This window comes from Heliconius melpomene, chromosome 17 (genome assembly GCF_056956725.1).
Source record: "Heliconius melpomene rosina isolate 202511_hmr_F chromosome 17, ASM5695672v1, whole genome shotgun sequence".
In the NCBI taxonomy this organism is placed as follows: domain Eukaryota; kingdom Metazoa; phylum Arthropoda; class Insecta; order Lepidoptera; family Nymphalidae; genus Heliconius; species Heliconius melpomene.
The window spans coordinates 12305048-12330153 of NC_140405.1; the positions used below are offsets into that span (position 1 = coordinate 12305048).

The following is a 25106-nucleotide window of genomic DNA, read 5'->3' on the forward strand; positions in this document are numbered from 1 at the left end:
CCGGTTAAAATTGAAGAAGTAAATTTTTTTTATTAAAGATTATATTTATTGGATTTCAATCATTACAATACATAAAGAAAGTTTTATAATTTTTTTCTTCTATTCATGCTGTATCCCTTGTAGCCTGGAGGCATTGAGTGTTCAGTGTCGGAAATTCGGAACTCAACGTCGCGCTTAGTCTCGTCACCAGAGCGAGGAAATGAAAATATTCTAAATTTTGATTACATCGAGTGCGAGGCACTGAAATATTTAACAATCGAACCCACAACCTGTCTCGTTTACAGTGGCACTGGCTTCAATAATTGTAATTTTATGTATTTTAGATATTTTTGCATGTTGCAAATAATGAGTTAGTTATAACGTTTTTTGAACTACCACACCAAAGAAAGAAAAATATTTAGCTACATAAATTTTTTTGTACATTCACAAAAAAAAATATGTAGCGGTACTTGATATCACACTTGTAAATTATTATACGATCTTAAATATTAAAACTTATAATTAATAAATTCATCCATCTTACTTTTTAAGTTTATTCTTTTAGTGCTATATATATACTCTTATTTTTAAATAAGAGTTAAAATACTTAATACATTTCCCGCCAAAGGAAACAAACGATTCCATAAATTTTTGGGCCCAGAATGTAAAGAGATGAAAATGGTATGTTAATACGATCAGATTCATCATTCCTTCCCTGAAAATTCTATAAATTTTGGCAATCTGAGAACTGAGTTATTAGATAAAAGTGAGGTTGTTGTTATTGCTTGTTCCAAAGGATGACCCTCTCGGTTTCTAGGTATTAAGAATGAAGTATTGATACACCGGCTCCGCCTGTCGAATCTTCTACCAGGCGATACCTCGTTCGATGTATTTGATATTCTCAGAATTCAACAAGAACAAGAAGTACAAAAGTGAAGTAAAAAATGCAAAAATCATTAGACACGGTGTCGTTTATAATACATTTGTCTATCATTTAAAATATAATTGAATTTAATCGGTTAAGGATCTAAAACTCACTTTTTTTTTCATTTTATCATCCATCCATCCATCAACCTTTTAAGGTCCACTGCTGGACATAGGCCTCCCCCAATGCTCGCCACTCCGTCCGGTCCTGCGCCCTTTGAATCCAGCGGTTTCCCGCTGTCTTCTTAAGGTCGTCGGTCCACCTGGTTGGAGGGCGGCCTGTACTCCTTTTGCCGAGACGTGGTCGCCATTCGAGGACCTTTCTTCCCCATCGGTTGTCGGTCCTCCTAACAATATGGCCTGCCCATTGCCACTTTAGCTTGCAGATTTTGAGAGCTATGTCGGTAACCTGCGTTCGTCTACGGATTTCATCATTTCGAATTCTGTCGCGTAGAGAAATACCAAGCATAGCTCTCTCCATCGCTCGCTGAGCGACTTCATTTCATTTTATATAATAATTTAATTGAGAATCTGGAAATGAAATGAAATGAATTTCCAGATTCTTAATTGAATTATTATTTGCCATTTTAAAAAAAAAAAAAAAAATTTTTAGACTACATTTCAACTCTTTACGGTTCGGCCTAAAAGTTTCAGGCTAAATCTAAATAATGAATATTTAATAATATTCATTAGAGAAAAAACAGATTCCTGCAGATTTATGAAATGGTATCTTAGATCATATCGTGTGACAGTGACTGACTGTAAACGCAATAGTTGCGGGTTCAATTCATTCGGGAAAAAAAAATATTTTACAATTCCCCGCTCTGACACGACAAGTGTCATTCACGACACGACAATAAAATGAGTGGCAGAATTCATCGATGCCTTTTGCTTCCATACCAGAACGTAGAAATAAAAATATTGAATATTTATTTTTTTCGGAATAGAACCCACATGCTGCGTTCACAGTCGCACGCTTGTGCCTCACGACTGGTCTCATATAGTCCCATAATTATGTACTCATTGAATATCTGAAACGTAGGACTCAACCGGCGTCAGCTCAACGACAGATGTCGAAATGCCGTCGATGGAAATTAAGAGAGATAAGAAGGCGGATTTTGAACAAAATGTTAAAACTGGCGACAAGCGCCATAACCGAAGTAAGGGTAAGTTATATTGTAAAGTGCTTTCACAAGGCCAATACATAGGTGTCCCATATGTGAATAAATAATCTTGAAATACTTCATGGGAGACTTATTGGGGACTTAAATTAACTAGTCTGTGAACTAAAGCTAGAAAAGGAGTGTCTTAACACTAAGTTAACTCTCTCTCTTTCTTATGTGGGATATAGCGTGAAGCTCATAGCCATTAATATTTTCGATCTATTGCATTTTTTATTTGTAATAAGTACACATTGCTTCTTTGCTCTTTATTGTTTTAACGGCACTACTTTTGTTGTAAGAGCCCAACGTCGCACAGTGGAATGGCATCTGACTAAACACGACGGTTGTGAGTTCTATCCCTAATCGGAAGAAAGATTATATTTAATTATTTTCATTTCCCCGCCGGAAGACAGTGTGGCTGGCACGTTAACACGACATGACTCTTAAATTTGACGGTGCGTGGGGAACGAAGTGCCTTAATACCAGGTTCCTTTACCTTACGGGAAAAAGACAAGTTGCTTTTACATTTTTTTACATTGTACTTAAAATAACATTAGAAGTATATCTAAAATATTATTGTTAAAATAAAAATATATTTTTTTATTGATATCCAAATAAGAATTAATTTTCTTTCCTTTGAATTTAATTTTTAAATTTCATTATCTTTAAGGTTTCAAAGCATTATGGTGTCAGATCTTCGTCAGATTTCTATTAATATATTTGTAAATAAGAAAAAAATATAAAATATATACATGGCGGTAGTTGTAAAACTTTCAACAGTTACATTGAGACGCCGATTCTTCTGTCACACAAGTTTTGTCATTTCTTGCATTAAATTTGTTATTTAGTTGAAAGTGATCCAAAATATTGAAATTTCTTAATTTAAAAAAAAAATAACGAAAAGTGTGAGTTCCACATTCGTGCTAATATTTAAGGTGCCTCAAAACACTTATTGATTAACTTTTAAAAAATCAGTGAAAAATACAAGACTTTTTAATATATTGGTAGGTACTTACTATATTTTAAAAACAATATACCTATACTCAAATATTACATGAAAAATAAACTTAAACAAATAACATAAATATAATCTTATATAACCTTATATAGGTATTATTAACCCTTGCCTAGATGGTGAACCACCAACGAAAAAACTAATGCCGTCAATACAACTGGATGCCGGCTTCAAATGGAATCTTCATGTGAGCCAGTTTTTTATATTTATTTATGAGTTGAGTTGTTAGTGACACGTGACTTATTCTGAGGATCGTATTTCTAAACCGCTCTCTACTCTGAGATCGATCTTGAAAGCGATCCTTGAGATGCCGTTTTTCATAGGCCCGTATTTATAAACCGCTCTGAACTTTGAGAGGAATCTTCATCTTCATCTTCTTATTCATAAATTATAATGTATAGATGGAAGCGGCATCTCAAAATCCATGTTAGAGTTGAGAGCGGTTCATAAATACAGACCTTAGCTATTTTCATTTGATCACGTGGGCGAACTGCGAGTAAAAGATAACCAGTTACAAAATTTCTTGGTGTTCAAATCCAGGCCCTTGCAAAAGCGGCAGAATCTGTGGAATTCGGCGGTAAATCTCCGGTGTCCGCATTGAATGAGCTCGGCGTGCGCGTCGCGTACAGTGTGCTGAAACAACGCGGGCCCGCGCATTGCCCGAGTTTTACAGTTGCTGTAACGGTGAGTTATGTTTTTGTATGTACTTGTTTTTATTTTCAGTGATTGAGATTTTTAAATATTTTGTTACTTTAGAGACTTTGGCTATATATCTTTTTTTCATTATATTTATAGTTGTGAAGAGCGAGGTGTTTTGTCACATACACTTGTGTCCTTTCGCCACGACGGGCCTCAAATACTCTTCATGATCTATATACTTAAATTTTTGATAGTTATGAAGGGAACTAAAATATAAAATAAAAGCAAATAATGGTTCCATAAGTTAAGTTTAAGTTAGTTTTTATACGTTTCCTAAATAAGTATTTTTCTTTCCTATGTGTGGAGTAACACTTTCAAAATGTTAGAAAAATGCTCTCTTGCCAGATAATAGTTCATAGTAGTTATCTTTGGGTAGCGGAAATTTGTAAAAATCTCCCTACAGAGATGCTAACAACAAATAAGTTGTAACAAGCATATAAGAGTTTCGACGTTGCTTGATGTGAACGTACCTATGGCTTAGTGGTCACAGTGTTTGGACGTTCAAATTTTCATACGTTTCCTAAATAAGTATATTATTACTATTTTATTAAATATTTTAATATATAGCACCTTGTATAATTTCAATTTTGATTCTTCCTAACTTCGTCATAAAAAGGTTAAAACTGTGAATCTGGAAAGGCCACAAGACTAAATTACTAGAGTCTACGCTTGTAATTCTATAAAAAAATATCTATTAGTAAATACTAGTCTTAGTCTATACTCTATTTATTTGAACTTTTGAACCTTTAAGAATGGAAGTTGTATTATAACTTTGTAGATTTTCTAGTTTTTAATTTAGTTCTTTTAAATTTTCTAAAACTTTATAATTTTTCTAAATTTTCTAAGTCTATATTTGTTTTAATAATATAATTTATAGTGTTTTAAAGTGATTTTTAAAATAATAATAACATGTACATATATAAACAGAGTAATCCAGATTAGTATATTAATAGCTAATTGGTGTGGTTAAAAAATAAATAACAAAATGGTTGATATAAAAAATATAACAAAATTGGAATTGAAATATAAGCATCCTATATCTATACTAAATGAATACTCCAAAGGTTTTATATTTAGGGACATTGGTAGAACTGGCAGTGAACATTTACCTAATTTTTGTGTGGAGGTCATAGTAAGTTCTGTTTTGATTTTATTACTCATCTACTTGTACCTAACTAGTGTTAAGGCACTGTTTCCCACGGACTGTCCACCAGAGCAGAAAAAAAAATTATAAATTTTCATCAAAAGAAACATGATTAAAATTCAAAGTTTTGAATGGAAAGTGGGGAATGGAAGTGTCTTAATAGAAACAGAGTATCTTAACACTAGGTTGCTTCTTACCTTGCTATGTGCAGAATACAAAACATATTTTGACCTACAAGGAATTTTCACTCCTTTTTCTGGTTTCTGTACTAATTCCAAATATTACATGTTGAGAGCTTGACCTTGATACTATGCATTATCTTTCCTTAAAGGTAAACAAATAAATATAAATAAAACCATTCCTTCAAGTGGGTATCGAACCTACACCAAACATACATAATTACATTAATTAGACTACAATATCCCACCCTTAGTAAATTACACAAAAAAAATGTTGTATAAAAATCTAACTATATACCACCTCTAAACAATGACATCATTCTGTTAACTGTACCAATGATGTAATTTTTGCACTTATACTTAGTTTGTCCTATGTACTTTGTTTAAAGTCGATTATAAGATTTCCTGTGTACCTGAGAGGTATGAAATAAAGATTATATTTAGAAAATCAGTTTGATGGTGTCTCGTCACAGTGGTACAGCGATTGATTGTAAACGCGATGATTGTGAGTTTGATTCCCACTCGAGGGAATGATCATATTTTAATTATTTTTATTTCTTCACTCTTATAATCAAAAATCGTGTTTGTGTTTTAACACTAGATTCTCTCAGCTGACCTCCAAAAATACAAAAAAAATAAATAAATATGCTATGTTTTCTTTGACAGGTGGCCGATATGTCGTTTGAGGGTTGGGGTCACAGCAAGCGAGAGGCTCGGGCAGCAGCAGCCAAGACCTGTTTGAACGCACTGCTGGCGCGAGCTGGACGTGTTCTCCCCAACCCTGGTCCAGCCCCAGACTTCACAAGCGATGAACCACCCAAATATCCTGGTAAATATGTCATGGATGAGAGAGTGGTTACTAAATGTTTTAGTATTGTTTTTGCAGGAATGTTGGGATATATTTTGTTCTTATTTGATTGTTCGATGCGAAAATGAGCAGATGTGTCGGTATTTTAATAATATTACACAATATTCAGTTCATAAAAGTGGTAATTTCAATAAACATTGTTGTTTTTTTTCATTTTAGTGTCGGACTTTCAATGTGTGGATACTAGAATTCAACCTCCCGATGTCAATAAATCGGCACCACCCCCAGGTGAGTTTACTAGTTTTTCAGGATGTATTCATTCAAATTGAAAAATCCTTAATATGTTTTCTTTTAAGCCCTTTATATATATGCTCTCAAGTCTAAATTGGATCTTGAAGGCGATCTTGCCGTTTTCATTCATAGATTATTAAAATTACATCTCAAGATCGATTTCAGAGTTAAGCTCTGTTTATAAATACGGGCCTAAATGAACACATTCAAAGTAGAAAAAACTGTTTAACAATTTCTTCTTCGTTACTTTAAAATTTATGGTAATCTAAAGATTGTAATATTATTATTTTATACCAATCTAAACTAAGGACTATATGGGACCGTTGTGTCCACACAATATCTGATTGTAAACGTGACGATTGTAGGTTTGATTTGCACTTTGGAGATTGAGATTTATTTTTATCACCTCCCTCTGGTAACAAGATTTACTGCGGCGTTGAGTTTCGCCACTCAACACAAAAAACGAGAAACGGCGAGTCTTAACACTAGGTTCCATCTGCCTACGCTACTATATCCGGGACATATGTATATGTTTTAAATAATTCTATAACATGAAAATATTTCAGGTCTCTTTGGTTCAACAGTTTCACCGATACACAAAAGTCCTATAAATACTCTATATGAAAATTATCCAGGATTAACGTTCACCTGTACGTTCGGAGACGGAACACCCTTGGAAATGCTACAAGGTGAGCATTTTTATTTATTAATAAAATTATTGCTTTACATGTTTATATTATATGAGAACAATGAGTGAAAATATTGACATTTTTGATTGTAAATATTTTCACATTCTGTACAAACAGAACAAATTAATAACGTTAATTTCACTTAGTAAGTAGTTAGTTTAGTAGAATTTATCGTAAAAATAAATGACCCTTTTTTTTATTTTTGTTTTATAATATATGTATTTTATTTGTTATTTAGTGTTCATTAAAAAACGAATATGATTATGAAAGAATGACAGTAACAAGTGACGTCACAAGTGTTTACCACCAATTTAGGGCCCATATACCTACACTAGTGGACCCGGACGCGGCTACGCCTGCTTAAACTATAAGAATATTTATTAAATATATTATTTTCAGTTTTCAATAGAATTAGTAAGAAAATATAAGCTTAAATAATCAAAAAGAATAATAAGTAGAGACATATTATTAGAAAAAATAACTGAGAAATTGAAATGAACCAACATAAGAAGTAAAAGTAACTAAAGGATATTCTTAATGTTAGAAAAAGTACCTAAAAACTACCTAAAAGGATAATTTTTGCCAATAATATCAAATAAAATAAGAAGAGTGAGAACCATAATGTATTTTAAATTAATTATAAACAGCAAATAAAGTTCGAAAATTTACAAAACCGTCAACGTCATCTGCCCGTTCGCGTCGGTCATACTCATACTGTGCCGACCGAAGGCTAGGTCATTTCGAATCAGTGACATCTCCTTAATTATTTATTAGAATATTATACAGTAAACTATAATTTCAATCTAGATAAAATGCTAAAAGTGATTATTATATTTATTTTCATAAGAATGAATGTCAAAATGTGGCGGTAATGGTTGCGTAGCAACGCGACGGTTGTTATTAACATGGCCGAATAAATTGCATGTCAAATTAGAAAGTATTTTAAAATATTAGTATATATGTGTAATGTAATGTTATATAGCCTATAGCACTCCTAAAGAATGTAGCTTTCATACATAACAAAAACATAGTAAATCGGACCAGTAGATCCAGAGATCTTAGCGTTCAAACAAACAAACAAACTCTTCCGCTTTATTATATTAGTATAGATGAAAATCTGAGATCGATCTTGAGATATTATTTTTATTCATACATTATAAATATGAGTTTAGATTTGTTTTAAATCTACCAAAGAATTGTTAAAATACTATTTATTCTTTACAAAAATGTTCTTAGATACCTCACAATATAAGCCTTTCAATATATTTATTTACAAAAAATATAACAAGGAACGTCATAATTTATTATTGCTATCAAATTTGTTAATTATTATATTATTTTTAAAATAAACGTTTCAACATTTTGTAAGTAATAGGTATGTACAAATCTTCCTGAAATACGTGGATATCGTGAAAGCTCTCGCTCGAAAGTGAAAAGTAAATAAATAAAAAAACAATTTTCGCGAACTGTACATACATACATGTCAAACTATATGTTATTTTTTGAAGTATGTTAAACATATTCCATACAAATACATATGTTGATTTCCCTATTTCGTTTGTTTTTTCCGTTTCTTGTAGCACCGACACAACTGAGTCATAGCATGCGCTTCAAAGTGGTCGTCCAGATAAAAGATCAAGTTTTCGAAGGTTTTGGTGAGTATTGAATGAATGAACGAATGATCTAAATGTATTATTTCAGATTTATTATATCAAAATAGGAAACTAAACTAAACTGTTTAGTGCCTTTCATAGCATTCAGAGAAAACCTAGTGTTAAGACACTACTCCGCTTTCTAGTTGAGTAACGGAAATTATCATCGCGTTTTTCCTTGTTACTAGACTAAGGAAATGAAAATATTCAATAATTCTTTCCCTCGAGTGGGAATTGAACCAACAACCCTCGTGTTTACAATCAGCCACACGCTGAGCCAATGCGCCACGACGGTCTTATTGACTTGATTAATTTATATACAATTCTATTTAGTACCATATTTACCGTAAGAAACAATACCTAATATCAGATACAAATTTTTAAGAATACCTTAACTATTAACCTAAAATTCATTAATTCATCAAATGAATAAAAATATATTTTCCAGGTTCAAGTAAAAAATTGGCAAAATTAGCCGCAGCCAGAGCTGCCTTAGGAGAACTGAGTGATAAAACACCGAACCTTCTACGGCCTGCCTCGGACGATGTGCTTCCACAGTTACTTGCCGATCATATTGCTAAGTGAGTGTCTCATTAGATGTCTGCCTTTTCAGGTTCACGCTATGAGGGTAGGCAGAGAATATTTTATATTTAGACACTCCGTCAGACATCATTGCTATCATCATACATGCTTTTTTGCCGTTTATATACGAACCCTTACGTAAGGAACCCTTAATGTGCGAGTTCGACTCGCAATTGGCCGCCATTTTACTTCCATTCTTACTACCTAACGTTATCATCGTGTGTAGATCAATAAAAAACCGTCTAAGCGCTCTGACCACTAATCCATACGTTCTCATCAAGTTACTTCGAAATTCTTATATATATATATATAAGATGAGATGAGATGTTATAACTTATTTATATTGTTAGCATATGTTATTTAAGTTACTTAGTATACTATCATTTGGCTAGAGAGAATGCTACTTGTTAAATATCTTTGACGGATCAACTATTTAAACTAAATTACACACAATAGCTTAAAATTACTTAGATCATTACTTTAAAGTATGTTATAAGTTATATTTTTGCTCGTTCATTTTGTATTTCATTTATTCTTCCAGATTAGTGAATGAAAAATTCAATCAACTCATGCGTGACGACTTAGTTCATTCTAAACGAAAAGTGCTCGCCGGCATTGTTATGACTATAGATAATAAAATAGAGGGGGCTAAGGTATGTCCTTTTTTTTTATTTCATATATATTTTTTAAAATTGTTTATAATTTTTTTGAGTATCTAATAATAATTAAAATATTATTGTATCAATTTAAAAAAAAATGTCTGTAAATGAAATAACATTTTGCAATTTGTGTTTTTTAAATGTTCTATTTATTTTCATGTAATCAGTATTTATAGACTTTATTTTTATAAATAAATGTTGATCTGTCTGTTTTTTTAGTTTTACGCAGTTTCCCGCACGTAGTAGGATAGGCGGAGGAAACCTGGGAACCTACCATTAAGTAACTCCGTTCCCCTTAAGACACTTCCTCAGTTTCCGCAAAATTTTTTGAGCATTGCTTATTGATTGGCGCAACCCAACCCCGGCCCTGCCTCGTTCCCAGAGTAGAAAAATGAAAATTATTTATCTATATTTTATTAAATTCTCTGTGTGTGGATTAAACCCTCAACCCGATGGTGCTCAACACTAGTGTGTTTCACAGATCATAGCAGTAACAACAGGTACGAAATGCGTGTCCGGCGAACACATGTCGGTCAGAGGACGTGTCGTCAACGATAGTCACGCTGAGGTAAGAATAAAAAAAATGTGGTATTTTTTTGCAGGAGAATCTAGTGTTATGAATTTATGACACTCTGTTCTCCACTCATCGGTTGAATTAAAGATATTGCATGTTTATTATCGGAACTGAATGCCGCACTTTGTCTCCGACTAGAAGCTACGAAAACAAAACAATAACTTTTATAAAATATATTTTTATGAATAATTAATAAAATAAAAGATTAACATAAATATGTGTATCTGTGACTAAATGAACATTTGTGTTAAAATATACCTATTGGCGTAGTGAGGGGGTGGGGGGCAAAGGGGGTAATCATGCCCCGGGCGCCGCTCGTAAAGGGGCGCCAAATAGTCCGCAAAACTATTTTAACATACATATGAAATTATATTGTGTTCGCCTGTAAAAGTATTTTATCCCGGGCGCGAGTTAAATTTGCTACCCCACTGGTTTCATGCTGCGGTATACCGCATGTGACAGGGTAGTCAGAGGGAACCTAGTCTTAAGACATTTATATAGACGTTCCCCATTCTACGACCGATTTTAGAAATATTGCCAGTTCAGTGCTAGACCTGAACACTGCGCTTTATTTTTGTTACCAGAAAGAAAAATTTAAATAATTCATCCCACGAATAGGTATCGAACACATCCACATCCACAGTCAGATGCTGTGTCACTGCGCCACGACAGGCTCTATATTTTGTATTTGTATAATTTGATATATTTAAATGGATAAATTGAAGCCAGTCGTGGCGCGGTTGTGCCCCACAAGCGTGTGATTATGCTACAGGTTGTAGGCTCGATTCCCTCTCGAAATAAAATATTTAATGTTTTTATTTTCTTGCTCTGGTGTCGTGGCAGAGCGCGGCGTTGAGTTCCTTCACTCAACACGCAGTGCCTCTAGAATTCGGCGGAAAGTGGGAAGCGGAATGTCTTAACACTGGGCTCCCGTGATACAGAGTGAAGCTGGTTTAGGTTTTTTATTTTTAAATTAATGTTGAAAACTGTTTATGATAATTTTATCTATATTATCATATCTATATCATATTTCTATCTATATCATATTTCATAAGGTGGTGGCCCGCAGATGCCTACAGAGACATCTCTACGCACAACTACTCATGTATGCGAGAGCTACAGGTATGTTATATTATTTTATTTATCAAAATTGGTTTTTAAAACATAATATTTAATCTAAATAAATGTTAATAGGTAAAAAAAATATTTGAACACCAGAGCGAAGAACTTAAAATAATTCACTCTTCCGTGTGGGAATTGAACCCACTACAGTCGCCACGTATTGTTGGGCCTATAATTTTTAATTTTTAAACTAATTTGTGATTATACTTTATATATTTTTATTAAATATTGTTTTCCTTCAGACCCAACGATACCAATTCCGGAATCGGATTTAGAACCCATACCGGGCGGTGGTTACCAACTGCGTACAGACAGACAGTTGCATTTGTACGTGAGCACGGCGCCGTGTGGTGATGGTCGTATATTCAGTCCCCATGATAAACACGAACTGGAGCCAGATAAACATCCTAATAGGTGAAAGAATACTTGGTTTTGTTTTTTAGTCCATCGTTTGGTCCATAAATAGGGAAAATGACATATTTTTTCTCAATTAAGCATATTTTATAATGGGAAACGAATCCACAACCCCCGAGTACAGGGGATTTGCATACATGAGCACTGCACCATGTGGCGATGGTTGTTATTCAGTTCCTATAATAAACACGAGCTTGAGCTAGATAGACATCCTAATAACACTTACACTTCGTGTTATCCAGGATTATACTTGTGGTAGTCTGCCTTGTCCATATTGTCTGAATCGACAAATCTACATTTTTAGTAGATTTTTTTGCTTAGCCCATAAACTTGGAAAAATAGTAATATTTTTCTGTTAACATGTTCATTTTATTTATCTATTTATTTAATATATATTTATGTAAATCATTAATTCATTAATTCAATCGTTGAAATCAGATTAGCGCGAGGTCAGCTCCGTACAAAGATCGAGTCCGGTGAAGGTACCATTCCGGTCAAGAATTGTTCCAATATTGTCCAAACATGGGATGGAGTTTTACAGGTGAGTTAAGAAAATTTAAATTTTAGTGATTTAGTATCCGAATATTCCGTTGTTTTTAGGGTTCCGTACCACAAAACGTAATATGATCCTATAGAGGTTCTCAGGTTCCCTCTGCCAACCCTGCGGGATACAGCGTGAAGTTAAAAATAATAAAGTATGATAATACTAATATTCCATAACAACAGGGCGAGAGACTTCTCACGATGTCGTGCTCGGACAAGGTAGCGCGCTGGTGCGTGGTGGGGCTGCAGGGCGCCCTGCTCGCGCGCCTGCTGCGCCCCGTCTACCTGCGCTCGCTGGTGCTCGGATCCCTGCTGCACCACCACCACATGTACAGGTGACTGACGCGAACACATAAACTCACAGACACGCACACATTTACACACACACACACACACACACGCACCCACACACTTACATAAAAGCCATGAAGAGATAGCGTTTGCTAATCGTCGTAAATCGTAAGAAGCCTGAGGGTCTGACATACGGGGTCACTGATAGACTAGACCTTATGATACCAAACACCCATTTCTTTGAATATTTCTTTCTGTTATTGGGTTTCTGTTCTTGGGTGAATGTAATTGTTACATTTCTTTACATGAAACAAAATGAAAATTTTATGTTTTTCTAAAATTTATTAACATGTTTATTTTACAATCTAATATTATAATCTATGACTTATAATTAAATTGTTAGAATCATTATTAAATTAATAATTTATTATTAAAAACATACTATTCATTCAATAGAAAATGGCGACTGTCTGTTTGTTGTTAAGAAGAAATTGCCTCTAGCCCTGAAAAATTAATTGAAAATGTTTCAAAATTTAATTATATGTATATGTTAGAGAATAATCAATAAGAGTACTTGTATTGACTGATATGACATTTTTCATATGATTTATTGAGTAGGTTACTGGTGGTACTTGACGTGACACACTGACCACGGTATCTGCGAACTACGCTCTAACATATATAAAATTATTCGTTGTGGGTTCGAGACACACTTGAGGGTATTTTTTTTCTTGAATTATTTTTCTTCAATCTGGTAAGACACAACGCGGCGTTGAGTTCCACTCAACATGCAATGACTGGAATTGAAGTGGATATTGGAGAACAGTCGTGATACTAAGATCTATCTGCTTATCCTGTTTTACTATACTAAATGCGATATGAAAAGTGAAAGATGTTACTAGGAATGATGGGTATCAAATATTTCATTTTCAAATCGAACTTACAACAGACGCATTTACAGTGCACGCTTTCTCCTGCGTTACGACGACCTTGTTAGATTATTATATTACATACATATATACATAAATACATATTTACAACCATCTTACTTTAAAATATTCAAAAGACTTACCTATTTAGTAGTTATACTTAAATTTTCTTGTTTCAATCCGAAAAATTTTCTCAAAATCGATTTAATCTTAGGCTCACTACCCACGTTGATATTATAAGAGACCGGTTGTAGTACCGGGGTAGCCCCTATATAATTATTTTGTTCTTTTATGTAATTATTGAATTCTCCGTCACCAGTCTTTATCAAAGTGTTTATCTCTCTTATAACTGTTATCACTGGGATGACTTTTTTATGATGTTTCAATAGAAAACCTAAGATTTTGTATACCATATTGTCGTTTGATTGTGGCTTGAAAAAGGATATGAATCGCCGTTGTCTATGATTTTTTTTCGTTTTTGGATTCAATTTTTGTTCTATTATTATAGGTATTTTGAAAAAGTTTTGAAAATTGACGTTAGTTTGGAATTTTTTCATCGTTGATGTATTTTTTATAATTGAAGCTATATTTCGTATCGTGTTCAAAGATCTTGCTAAACCGATTATATTTCGGATTGTTATTTTTGTTGGTTTATTCTTACTGAATTGAGGTGCATTTGGTTTTAAATAGTAAATGTAGGTTTCGTTTGGTTGCGTTTTATTCTCACCTGCAGAAGAAATACAGTGCTGTACAGATTTGTGCAATTTTATTCTAATCTACTTAATATTTTCGGAACAGGCAGTGGGAATAAGAGGAGGAGGTAATTAGTGTAAGACTTTTAATACTCTTTGTCTCCTCCTGCGCGGCGTTGAGTTCCGTCACTCAATGTCTCGAAAATTAATCTGACAGTGAACAACGAAGATTAACACCATACAACGATAATAACTGCCATATACGATGTGATAAGCATAGTGCTATTTAGATAAATGAATGATTTTTCTGAAGTATTGCTGCTTTAAAGTAATGAAGAAATTATGATCTTTATAGTGAACATGACTTTATACAAATGAACGATTAACAGCCTGATGAAATAAAACTGTATTATAACTTTAATAATGTAAAAGACAGACTTATATTACAAAAGTGAAAATACCTACCTTAAAGCAAAACCTAAAATTAAAACTAACTACTAAGTGAAACAATTACAAAATCGTGCCAAAATCCCCAAAAATCTCACTTCAAATCGACACCATAGCCCATGTGGGTAGTGTCTTCTCTAGCACAGTATCCTTGCGAGAACTCCCGCCACGAGCTACACTGCGTAGCCGTGAATGAGGACGGGTGGACCACTGACTCGCTAAAGAACATGTAGGAACGCCAGTGGCTGCAGAAAACTAAAAAATATTGTTAGTATATATATGAACTCTCTCTCTCTTCTTTGACTACCCCCCCTAAGGTACTCCGCTAAAAGCTACATGAACTAGCTTTTAGTATTCCAATGGATATAACTAAATTATTTCGGAGTTATAAATAGCCTTATAGCCTTCCTCGTAACATCCTTAAAAAAAAAAATTTGTTTGAGCCAGTGGTTTCTGTTATTATCGCCTTCAATCAAAGAATTTTTTCTGCTTATTAGGTACATATTAGTAAAAAACTATAGATAACCGGTCAAGTGCAAGTGGGACTTGTCTACTGATATATCCATTATCGTAGATTAACGGAGTATAGAGGGAAGATTTTGATATTAAGAATTTGATATTAATTTTAGCGTGATCCTCTACGCTATCTTAAGAAATATAGTTTTGACTGATGGACAACAGAGTAATCCTGAAACGAACCCGTTTTTACTCTCGAGTTACGGAACGTAAAAACGTAAAAATGGATGCCGAATCGCCCATTTTAAAGACACTTCAGAACTTGGCTCATCATTTAGAGTAGTCATTTAATAAACCAACCTAGACAACTGAAGTAAATCAAGAAAAAAAACTATTTTTATTTTCAAATAAAAATAAACAATAAAATAACACCTGTAGAATGAAAAAATGTGGGAACTTACATTTATTCAGCAATTGATGTTGCGGTATAGTAACTTCTAGTTCACATCCCGGCTGAGGACTGATGCCGCCGTTGGGATAAAAGTCCACGTGGCCTACTTGATGATTGTATCCTGTAGAGATAAACAAGTTTAATATTTCTAAACTACAAATTATAAGGTATAACTTTCGACTGGGAACTAATATCAGTACAACCAATTTACCCAAACTTTTTACTTACCAAATATCCCAGCGTCAGTATGTATAACATCTACGAATTCAGCGTCAGTAGGATCCAATCGTTGTTGTATGGGCAGCTTGTTAAAAAGTGGCAACGCGGGATCCAAACCCGTTATACGTGCGACTCGGCCTGTAAGTAATAGAGAATAGATTATGAAATGTTCTTTTTTTTTATTTTCACGTTGTATTCGCCTATAGCAGGGTTAGGTCAAGCAAAACCACAGATATATATTGTAAAAAAAATATATATTGTAAAAAAAATATTACCTTAATTTAATTTTAATTTTAAAAATTATTTATTATTAAGTGTCTTTTACCTTAAAATATTAATATTATTGTTTTTTTTTTCGTACTTGTATAACAAAATTGAATAAGTGAATAGTTTATTAATGCATAGGTATATGAATCTGTTTTTTATCTTAATAATGTATAACTTGTGTGTAATTTATTATTTTTTGTGTTGTGTTTATTTTTAAGTTGTTGTTTATTGTTACCGTTTGCATGTGGAGCCCACCTTTAAGTAATTGAGCAATTAGAAATAATTTACTTTGTTTTTTCTTTAATGGCATGTAATAATTGTATCAATTGTTGCTGGGCCTTATAAATAAATAAATAAATAAATAAATTACCTTGCTTTTAGTAAAGATTTAAATTTTCTAAATTTATTCATCGTTCACCAAAACATTCATTCAACTATTCATTCATTCATATCGTTCATTTCATTCTTTCTCACTTACCTTTTATTATATTAAAGTTTTTAATCTAAACCTAAACTCACCTGATCGTATAGAACTGCCCGCCACTCCAGCAGATTGTGCGCCAAGACTGTGACCCACTAAATGAGTCCTCGATAAATCTAAACCTCTGAAATATTAAAAAGAATTGTTGGCATTGGCATCTATTTAATTGTAAGTATGTTTAAACGTTTGCCCACATATTTCTCGAAAACAAATGTCACATTGAGTTTTTTTGATAGACAATTTAAGCAACAGACAAAATTTCACCAAAATCATTTTTGGCAGTTTTTAAAATATAAGCACTCACGCATTTATGTAGGTGTCATATAATTATTAATATATACGATATATAGATATAATAGATAAATAAAAAAATCTGCTTCACGCTGTATTACACTACATTTTCATACACTAGATTCCCTCTGCCTATCGTGAAAGAAACTCAATCTTCTTTTATATATTATGCCATTGAATACGTAGGACTAAACCTGCAGAATGCTGGCCGTTAAAAAATAATTTAAAAGCTGATGATCTTTTTCTCCACTCTCTACATTGGTCACTGAAATATATTTACCTAGACACTAAATAATCAATGAACTGGGCACCGGTGCGCCCTATGTACCAAGTGTTCTCAGCGGCCTTGAAATACCACGGCCCCGCCTCCAGGCTTTGTGCGTCCACCATTATTAGGTTTGTGTCGCCACGGTGGGTGAAAGCTGGAATAGATGTTATTTTTAATGAAGCCAGTGGGACTACATGAGTTAACACTAAGTTCTACCTGATCACCCTGCTAAATGCAGGATACAGCGTTCTTTTTAAATTTTACCTTCTCTTATCATCAACGCGCTGCCATCATCAGGCGTCTCCATAAAAGCATGGAAGTATATAACTGTAGGATCATTGAAGTCGATACTCGATGCGAATAGCCGTTCATCATCGTCGATGACTAAATTGTGAGGTAGTAGCGGGTTGTGTCTGAAATATTTGAGCTTAATTTAGATAATATTGTCAAACTCTTAAATTGGATTAATGTTATTAATGTATGTTTGTCCACAAATTTCTCGAAAACTAAAAGTCATATATTGCGTAATTTTTTATGTTATAAATATACAAAAAAAATGTGTCAATTATACCATAAAGTCAAATTTAAAATATTTTTTTTCTTGGATTACGTTTTATTTTGTTATTTACATTATTTTGTATACCTACCTGTTAAATCCTTCTTTAATTTTGAAAGTGTAAAAAAATACAAAATTGACCTTTATTTTATTTCTTATAGAATAAAATACAAATCAATTTTCGAAATTGAAAAAACCTGATATTATATGTATACTTACTCATAATTTTTTAAAAACATTTTGTATCTTCTAATAATTTGCTGGATTCGCTGTTAGTAGGTTTACACTATAAACTGACTGACTGACTGATATGTGGGTAGTCTTTTTCACTACCACAGCCATCGTATTAGTACTTTTATTGGCCGAGAATCAAACTACGTACCTGGTGTACAATTGAAACACGACGTCTATATTGTCTCTAACGAAAGGGCATTTTCCTTTGTTAACAGGCGCTATTTGTAGAAGGCTGTTTTCGAACTGAATTCCTGGTGGACCTGACAAATAAATATTTTTAATTTTTTTTATTTACTACGATACAATTATTTAGTTACCAATCTGAACTATCTCTACAGCTCTGGTTAAAATTCGGCAATGGCAAATAATAATGGCAAATTCGGATTTGAGACCGCAATTCAACGGAAAGCGTGGATCGGAAGTGTCGTAATGGGTATGGAGTATTTTACACTAGGTTCCTAGGTTCCCTGTGCCCACAGTACTGTGCGCGGAATACAGCGTGAAGCAAAAAATATATATTTGACTTTATCTTTGAATATAGGCTTTTTCGATAAATGCACTATCCAACTCAAAAATAATATTCCAATTTGAACCAATAGTTTCTGAGATTAGCGCGCTCAATCAAACAAAAAAAAGCTTTGTTATATTACTATAATAAACCACAAATGTAATGTATCCCACTTTTGATACATTTTACTGCCTTTTAAATTACTAAGGGCTATAAGGAAAACGCTTAAATTATATCTACATACATATATCACAACGAGTTTTCTCGTTACATGATTGTATGGAAAGCTCCATAGTGCGGTTTGTGTAGCCGCGATAGTAGCGGTAGTGTGGGTTCAATTTCTAACTGCGTATTACGTATATTATGGCTTTAACTAAGAGTTCATTTTTATAGTATTATTATTGAGGTTTTGGTAAAATTGTAATTTTATATTGTTATCAGATAATAACACACCTACAGATGTCTGTTGGGAGATTTTTACAAATTTTCGATTTGCCAACTTATTGATTTGCACGACATAATTATAATTCATTAAATACTTTTTGCATTTTTACAGTGTTATTCCACACTTTTTGAGAAAACATATAAAAGTCCTGCTACGATCAAGCTTATATAAATTTTCTAAAAGAAGGAAGCCATAAGTGTCGCAATGGCGCAAAAGCCTGCGAATTAACGTCGCGACAGGATTCGTAATCGAGAGAATGAAATACTTATCTAATATTTTCATTTTTCGCTCTGGGAACTGTAGAACTCGAAGAAAAGTAGGGAACGGAAGTGTCTTAATGAGAACAAAGTGTTTTAACACTAGGTTCCCAGGTGCCTTCTGCATACCTAAATAAAATATAAAAATCCCGTTTCGTTCAAATTTATATAGGATTTCTAAAGAAAGTATTTTTTTTCCAAGTGTGGAATAGTACTATATACTTTGAAAATGTTAACAAAATACAATTCCTCAAGTGGAGTGGTACCCATCGAACCCGCAACTGTCGTGTTTACAGTCAGACACCGTGCCGCGATGGCTTCACTATACTCGTATAATCTCCTAAAGCCTGTATAATATATTTCCGTCACATTTATACATAATAACCTGTTTTACTGGTACAAACGTAACTAGTTTCTATTTAATTGAAAATTTTACAATTTATGTACGGCTTTGTAAATTTTTTTCCTGATATTTATATTAAAGTTCCCATTTAGTGCCAAATTTCATATGTTATGTGTGTTTTGATTACGGGGCAAATTTTATACAAAATGCAGCAAAAGCTTTTGATTGCGTCGACTTGCAAGCTTGATTTTTTCTGTGTTCTAAGGAAGCATAGGCCTGAATGCTCCACACAATCTCGAGATAATGGTCTTGACAGACGGACAACACAGTGATCCTATAAGGGTTCCGTTTTTAACTTTTGAGGTACGGAACCCTAAACATCCCAAAAAAAATTAAAAATGGTATTTGCCATAAAGAAAAAAAAATCACACAATTTGAACCCCAAACAAGCGAAACCGCGGGAAATTCCATTGCACTTTATTTTTCGGTCTATTTGTCCCTAACATCGCGTGTCGAACTTATGAAATTGAAATTTCTCCGCACTGAAAACTTATCATGTCGCTAGCTATTGCGATCTACTAACAAATTGCATATTTCATAACTCATTATGGTTCTAGTATGAGGCCGTCATGGCGCAATGGTACAGCGCCTGACGCCTGTAAAGACGACGGTTGTGGGCTCGACTCCTACTTGGGGAGTAAATTATTTTTATTTCTCGCCTCACCTGATAACAAGACAATGCACGGCGTTGTACCACTATTCACCACGTAATGTCTCGATTGTAGACGATGCGCGGCGAACAGAGTGTCGTAACACTAGCTTTGCCTACTCTGCTGTATGGGGTACAGCTTGAAGCTGTTGAATTATAGTTCAAATTTGTACAACTCGGTTATTGCTAATGTCTGACTGAAGAAAAAAAAACCGAATTATTAATATTCTCATATAGCAGGGTAGGCGAAAAGAAACTAATCAAAAGCGGAAAGAGACTCCGTACTTCATTTTCATCCCGTATCATGAGAAATATTTTTTTTTTCCCACACTAGCAAGACTGAAGTGCGAAATGGTAATAATTAAATACCCACAATCATGGTGCTAAAAAACACATTATTAATTTCATAATTATATTTATAGGATTTTTTTCTAATTTCTATTAACGAAAGAAAAGAAATACTTACGTATTATGGACAAAAAACACGCGAACGGAACTGTCGCTTGCATTTTGAACTCACCAAAATCTTATAAAATGGCTAAAATTAAAAAATGTTTTTTTAAAAAAAAACTTAATACCTATATTAATAAACTCCTTAAACCTTTAAAAATAAATATAAATCTTAAAGTATTAAATAGCAAAAAAAAAAACAAAAGTGGCGATTAAGCAGAGCGTTCACTTTCGCGGTAAAAGATGAAATGGCGGGAAATCATAGAAATGGCGGCGACGTGTTTCCCGCCTCATTTCCTAGCGAAGGAGTGTTACGTCATTTAGTCGTTTTTTCTTTATGTAATGGGCAATGACTTAATATTATGAGACTTTAAAATTATATATTATAATAGTAGAAAAAAAAAGATTTTTACACAGCCGTGGCGCAGGGACATCAGCGTGTGACTGTAACGCGACGGTTGTGAGTTCGATTCCCTCTCGGGAGAATTAATTAATCTTTTCATTTCTTCGCTCTGGTTCCAAAGCAAACAGCGCGGCGTTTAATTCCGCCACTCAACACGCAATGCCTCGAAAATACGGCAGAAAGTGGTGAACGAAGTGTCTTAACACTAGATCCCCTCTGCCTAACCTGCTATAAGAAGAAGCTGAAAAAAAATAGAAAAAAAGTGACAACTATACAATTAAGAATTTCGATATGGGACGATAACAACGTTGAAACTTGATAGATTTCATTAGACACTGGTTGAAATCCAGTATTTTTTTAGAATTACGCTGTATACCGCATATAGTAAGGTACACAGAGGAAACCTAGTGTTGAGACACTTTTCACACATTTTTGACGCATTATTTGATGACACTGGCAGTTTTCATCATCATGTTTTGTATTTTATTAGAGCGAAAAAATGAAAATACTTCATTCCCCCCGAGTAAGATTCGAACTCACAACATTCGCATGTTCAATCAGACGCCGTGCCACTAATTTATTTTTATGTTTTGTGTGCACTATGGACTATGGTATATTCTATCTATTCTAATTTATTGTCCACAGAGCTATCTGCGGTCGTATAGAATCGTTCATATCTTCGCTGCCGCCACCATATGAGTTGCAAAGGCCGTTATTAGCAAGAGCGGCGAGTACAGAGGCGCGCACGCCCGCGAGGACGCCGGCCTTTAGTGTTTGTTGGAGTGCCACAGCACCGGTAAGTGTGGGGTTCAGTTAATTTTTTTTTAAGATTTAAAAAAAAAATAAAGTTGAGATTCGAATGTTTTTAGATTTCGAGATTTACAGTTTTAAAATTATGAGATCCTCAAATTGTTTAATTGTTTGTGATAGACATTAAAATAACATTAAGCTGAATATGTAGCAAAAGGCAATCCAAATATCTGGAATCTCAGTAATTAAATAGTAGGAGATAATTATGTCTAGCCCGAAGCCTAATTTAAGTAACTCAGATAAAAGCTAAAATAAATAACTTACGGACCATGTGTGTATAGTTAAAATATAAACAGAAAAAAATTAGAGACTTAAATTTTGATTAATTACAAATTTTGAAATCTTACATTTTCGTAAATTTATATAAATTTTTAACTTTTTTAAATGTTCAGCAGCATTTCATTAATTATATTCTTGGTAATCTTTATTCCACGATAAGAATAACATACCATTTTTAAAAAATTCTGTGTTTTGATACTTACAACATATTTCAGCATCCAGAGGTGATAAACGCCACAACAGGCAAATTGGAAAGCGGTCACCCATCCCTTCTTTGTAAGCAGAGTATGTTCGCAAGGTGGCAATATTTGATAAAATGCCTTCCCCTATTACCAACGGTAAGCTACATAATTGTACACGTTCGTGGATTCGATTTCTACTCTAGGAAATGATATATATAATAATTTTATTTCCTCGCTTTGCTAACTATGCAAAGCCCTGTGACTCGAGCGGTGAAAAATGGAGAATGCAGTATCTTAACACTAGGTTACCTCTGCTTACCCTACTATGTGCGAGATACTGCGTGAGGTAGAAAAAGAAAAGAAAATAAAGTGTTATACTTAGGAAAGAATAATACTAAATAAAATAAATAATATATGTACTTACTCATACGCTTAAATAATACTTATTATGTATTTTTTTTAAAATAAAAAAACTAATTAACATTAGAGGCCGTCGTAGTGCAGGCGCACAAAGGTGTGACTGTGACGCGACGATTGTGGGTTCGATCCCCTCTCATGGTAATGAATTATTGTTTCTTGATACATTAATTCCTTCGCTCTGGCAGCAAGGCAAAAAAGCCCGACGTTGATTTCTGCCATTTAACACGCAATGTCTCGAAAAATTCGGCGGAAAATTGAAAACGGAATGTCTTTACACTTAGTTCTCTCTGCCTACCCTGCTGTATGCGGAATAAAGCTTGAAGCTGATTTAATTTTTTTAATTTTTCACAGGAGCCTTCTGGCCCAGAATTTCCCGCTTTGCCCGAAGATTTGGAAAATATGCCATATAATGAAGCCAAGAGCCTTTGTACGACTTATCAAGTAAGTATTAAAATAAAATATTACAAACGTAATTTTTCAAAACCTATTTTGTAAAGATTAAAGAATAAGAAACAAAAACTTTGTAATATTTTACAACAATTTTATAAAGACTAAACAAAAATGATGTCAAAGTAATCTATAAGATTCTCTCTGTATCTCTGTCTTAGTTATTCATTTATTTTTATTTTCATAATAATAAGATAAAAAAATGAAAATGTTATCTATTAATTTTAAAATAATTGACAACCTAATTCTTAAACCGATAAAACAAAACATTTTTAAACTAATAAAAACAAATCTATTTCTACTCCACAGATTGCCAAAGAACGTTTAACGAAAGCGTTTGAAACTGCTCAGCTCGGTAGGTGGATAAAAAAACCTATAGAGCAAGATCATTTCACTTGCGAAATACTCGGGGCCGATCCCAATATACTGTTCATCTAGGCAGATGCTATTCAAACCTGTAATATTGTGCAGAATTACGTTAAAATTTTTAAAAAGTTTGGAAACTGTGCTCATTTTGATGGTGTTGTAATAGATTTTGAAGATAACTGTGGGATAGGTGGAGATGATAGAGATTTGCTTAGTTTCGGTCGTGAAATTATTATTTATTCAAAATATTGCATGTTGAGCCCCGGAAAACCTGCCCTTAACGCCGCAAAGTTATTTGAAGTAAAGATAAATAGATTATTCATTAAAAAAAATTGGTTGTGTTAAGGCTTCGATAGTAATTCGATAGTTTTATTTTTTACATATATATATATTCTAGTATTTCACAATAAAAGTAAACAAAATAAAGAGAATTTGATCACTAAGATTTTTCGATGTAGCAAAGAGGTTTTAACTTAGATATTTAAGTGAGAATCTGCTAGATTTTAGTATTAAAATGAAAAACGTTTAATATTTTATGATGTACTTATATTATTGTTATTTTCTGCACTTTGATACAAAGTTTGGGTTTCATCTTTTTAGGTGACAGATAACGTATCTATATCTTTGAATTATTTTTTTTTTAAATAAAAAAAATTCTGAAACTAATCATTTAATTTGATTGTGTAACGTAACTATCCATATAATAATGTTAGTCTAAGAAGTAAGTTTATAGAAATAAGAAGAAATAATAGAATTAGGTTAATTTTTTAAAATATTTATAAATGTATGCAGAAAATGTTTCTTCATTGATTATATAAATATATTTTTAAGTAATTTAATTTAAAGTCTTGTTGATATAAATTGAAAAATTCACATGTTGTTTATTAAGTAAAAATCTTTTTTTTTCTATGAAAGGAATGGCAATTTATATGTATTTAATAAAATCTGACAAAAGAGAGGCTAGATTTGTATAGTAATATTATTAAAAGAAATATTAATATTATTTAAAATATATATATATTATTTAAAATTTTAGAGAAAAAAATTAAGCAGCTTGGCGTCAGCCTGTAAGCGCTATGGTCGTAAATTCGCTTTCCGCTCCGGTTCCGGCTCCGCTTTCCATTTCCTCTCATTGGTAATAAATACAACAAAGTTGAGATCTGCCACTCGTTATATCACACAATATCTCAAAAATTGGGCGATGTATGAGGAACGAAGTGTTTAACACTACGTTTTCTCTGCCTACATTTGCATTTGAAGCTGTAAAAAAAATTTGTCAGAGTTTGTTAGTAGAAACTGTGTTTTATTTTTAAAATTTATTTTTATTGATTATATTTGATATTATATTTAAATACTTTAATTAAAGTCAATAACCTATTTACATTAGTCTTATAAGAGGTACTTTGTAATTTCTGATCGCACAATAAACAAGTTTAGTTTATATATTGTTTTATTTCAAAATTTTATG

General features: G+C 33.1%; 2 protein-coding genes across 17 annotated transcripts in view; one reads left to right on the forward strand and one right to left on the reverse strand.

The window, feature by feature from the left end:
* The window catches only part of LOC146530330 (double-stranded RNA-specific editase Adar-like), a 30258-nt gene extending 5179 nt beyond the window's left edge, over positions 1-25079 (forward strand). For 4 of the 14 annotated variants that reach the window (XM_085200830.1, XM_085200835.1, XM_085200836.1 and 1 more), the window contains 18 exons: positions 1946-2069; positions 3177-3268; positions 3622-3765; positions 5770-5932; positions 6131-6199; positions 6769-6891; positions 8472-8546; positions 8992-9124; positions 9667-9778; positions 10266-10352; positions 11414-11480; positions 11723-11894; positions 12333-12435; positions 12621-12772; positions 21780-21930; positions 22439-22561; positions 23177-23266; positions 23582-25079. In XM_085200830.1, coding sequence (XP_085056956.1) covers positions 1946-2069; positions 3177-3268; positions 3622-3765; positions 5770-5932; positions 6131-6199; positions 6769-6891; positions 8472-8546; positions 8992-9124; positions 9667-9778; positions 10266-10352; positions 11414-11480; positions 11723-11894; positions 12333-12435; positions 12621-12772; positions 21780-21930; positions 22439-22561; positions 23177-23266; positions 23582-23710 — 2109 coding nt within the window. In that variant the 3' untranslated portion in view covers positions 23711-25079. Of the gene's footprint in view, positions 1-1945; positions 2070-2826; positions 3071-3176; positions 3269-3621; positions 3766-4510; positions 4913-5769; positions 5933-6130; positions 6200-6768; positions 6892-8471; positions 8547-8991; positions 9125-9666; positions 9779-10265; positions 10353-11413; positions 11481-11722; positions 11895-12332; positions 12436-12620; positions 12773-21779; positions 21931-22438; positions 22562-23176; positions 23267-23581 lie in introns of those variants that run through there. The other 10 variants (XM_085200832.1, XM_085200838.1, XM_085200839.1 and 7 more) reach the window with 6 other exon arrangements.
* LOC146530331 (pancreatic lipase-related protein 2-like) lies at positions 13051-20973 on the reverse strand. Of its 3 annotated transcripts, none has more exons than XM_085200867.1 (9): positions 20748-20973; positions 18168-18279; positions 17494-17642; positions 17242-17383; positions 16709-16794; positions 15932-16060; positions 15714-15824; positions 13801-14384; positions 13051-13231 (listed from the first exon to the last, which is right to left on the reverse strand). In XM_085200867.1, exons 1-8 carry the CDS (start codon positions 20788-20790, stop codon positions 13801-13803), a joined length of 1356 nt encoding a protein of 451 aa, XP_085056993.1. In that variant the 5' UTR covers positions 20791-20973; the 3' UTR covers positions 13051-13231. The 3 variants fall into 3 exon arrangements, with proteins under 3 accessions (XP_085056993.1, XP_085056994.1, XP_085056995.1); XM_085200868.1 differs by lacking the exon at positions 13801-14384 and adding an exon at positions 14895-15051; XM_085200869.1 differs by lacking the exons at positions 13051-13231; positions 13801-14384 and adding an exon at positions 14891-15051 and having other exon boundaries at positions 20748-20972.
* Positions 25080-25106: the final 27 nt, after the last annotated feature.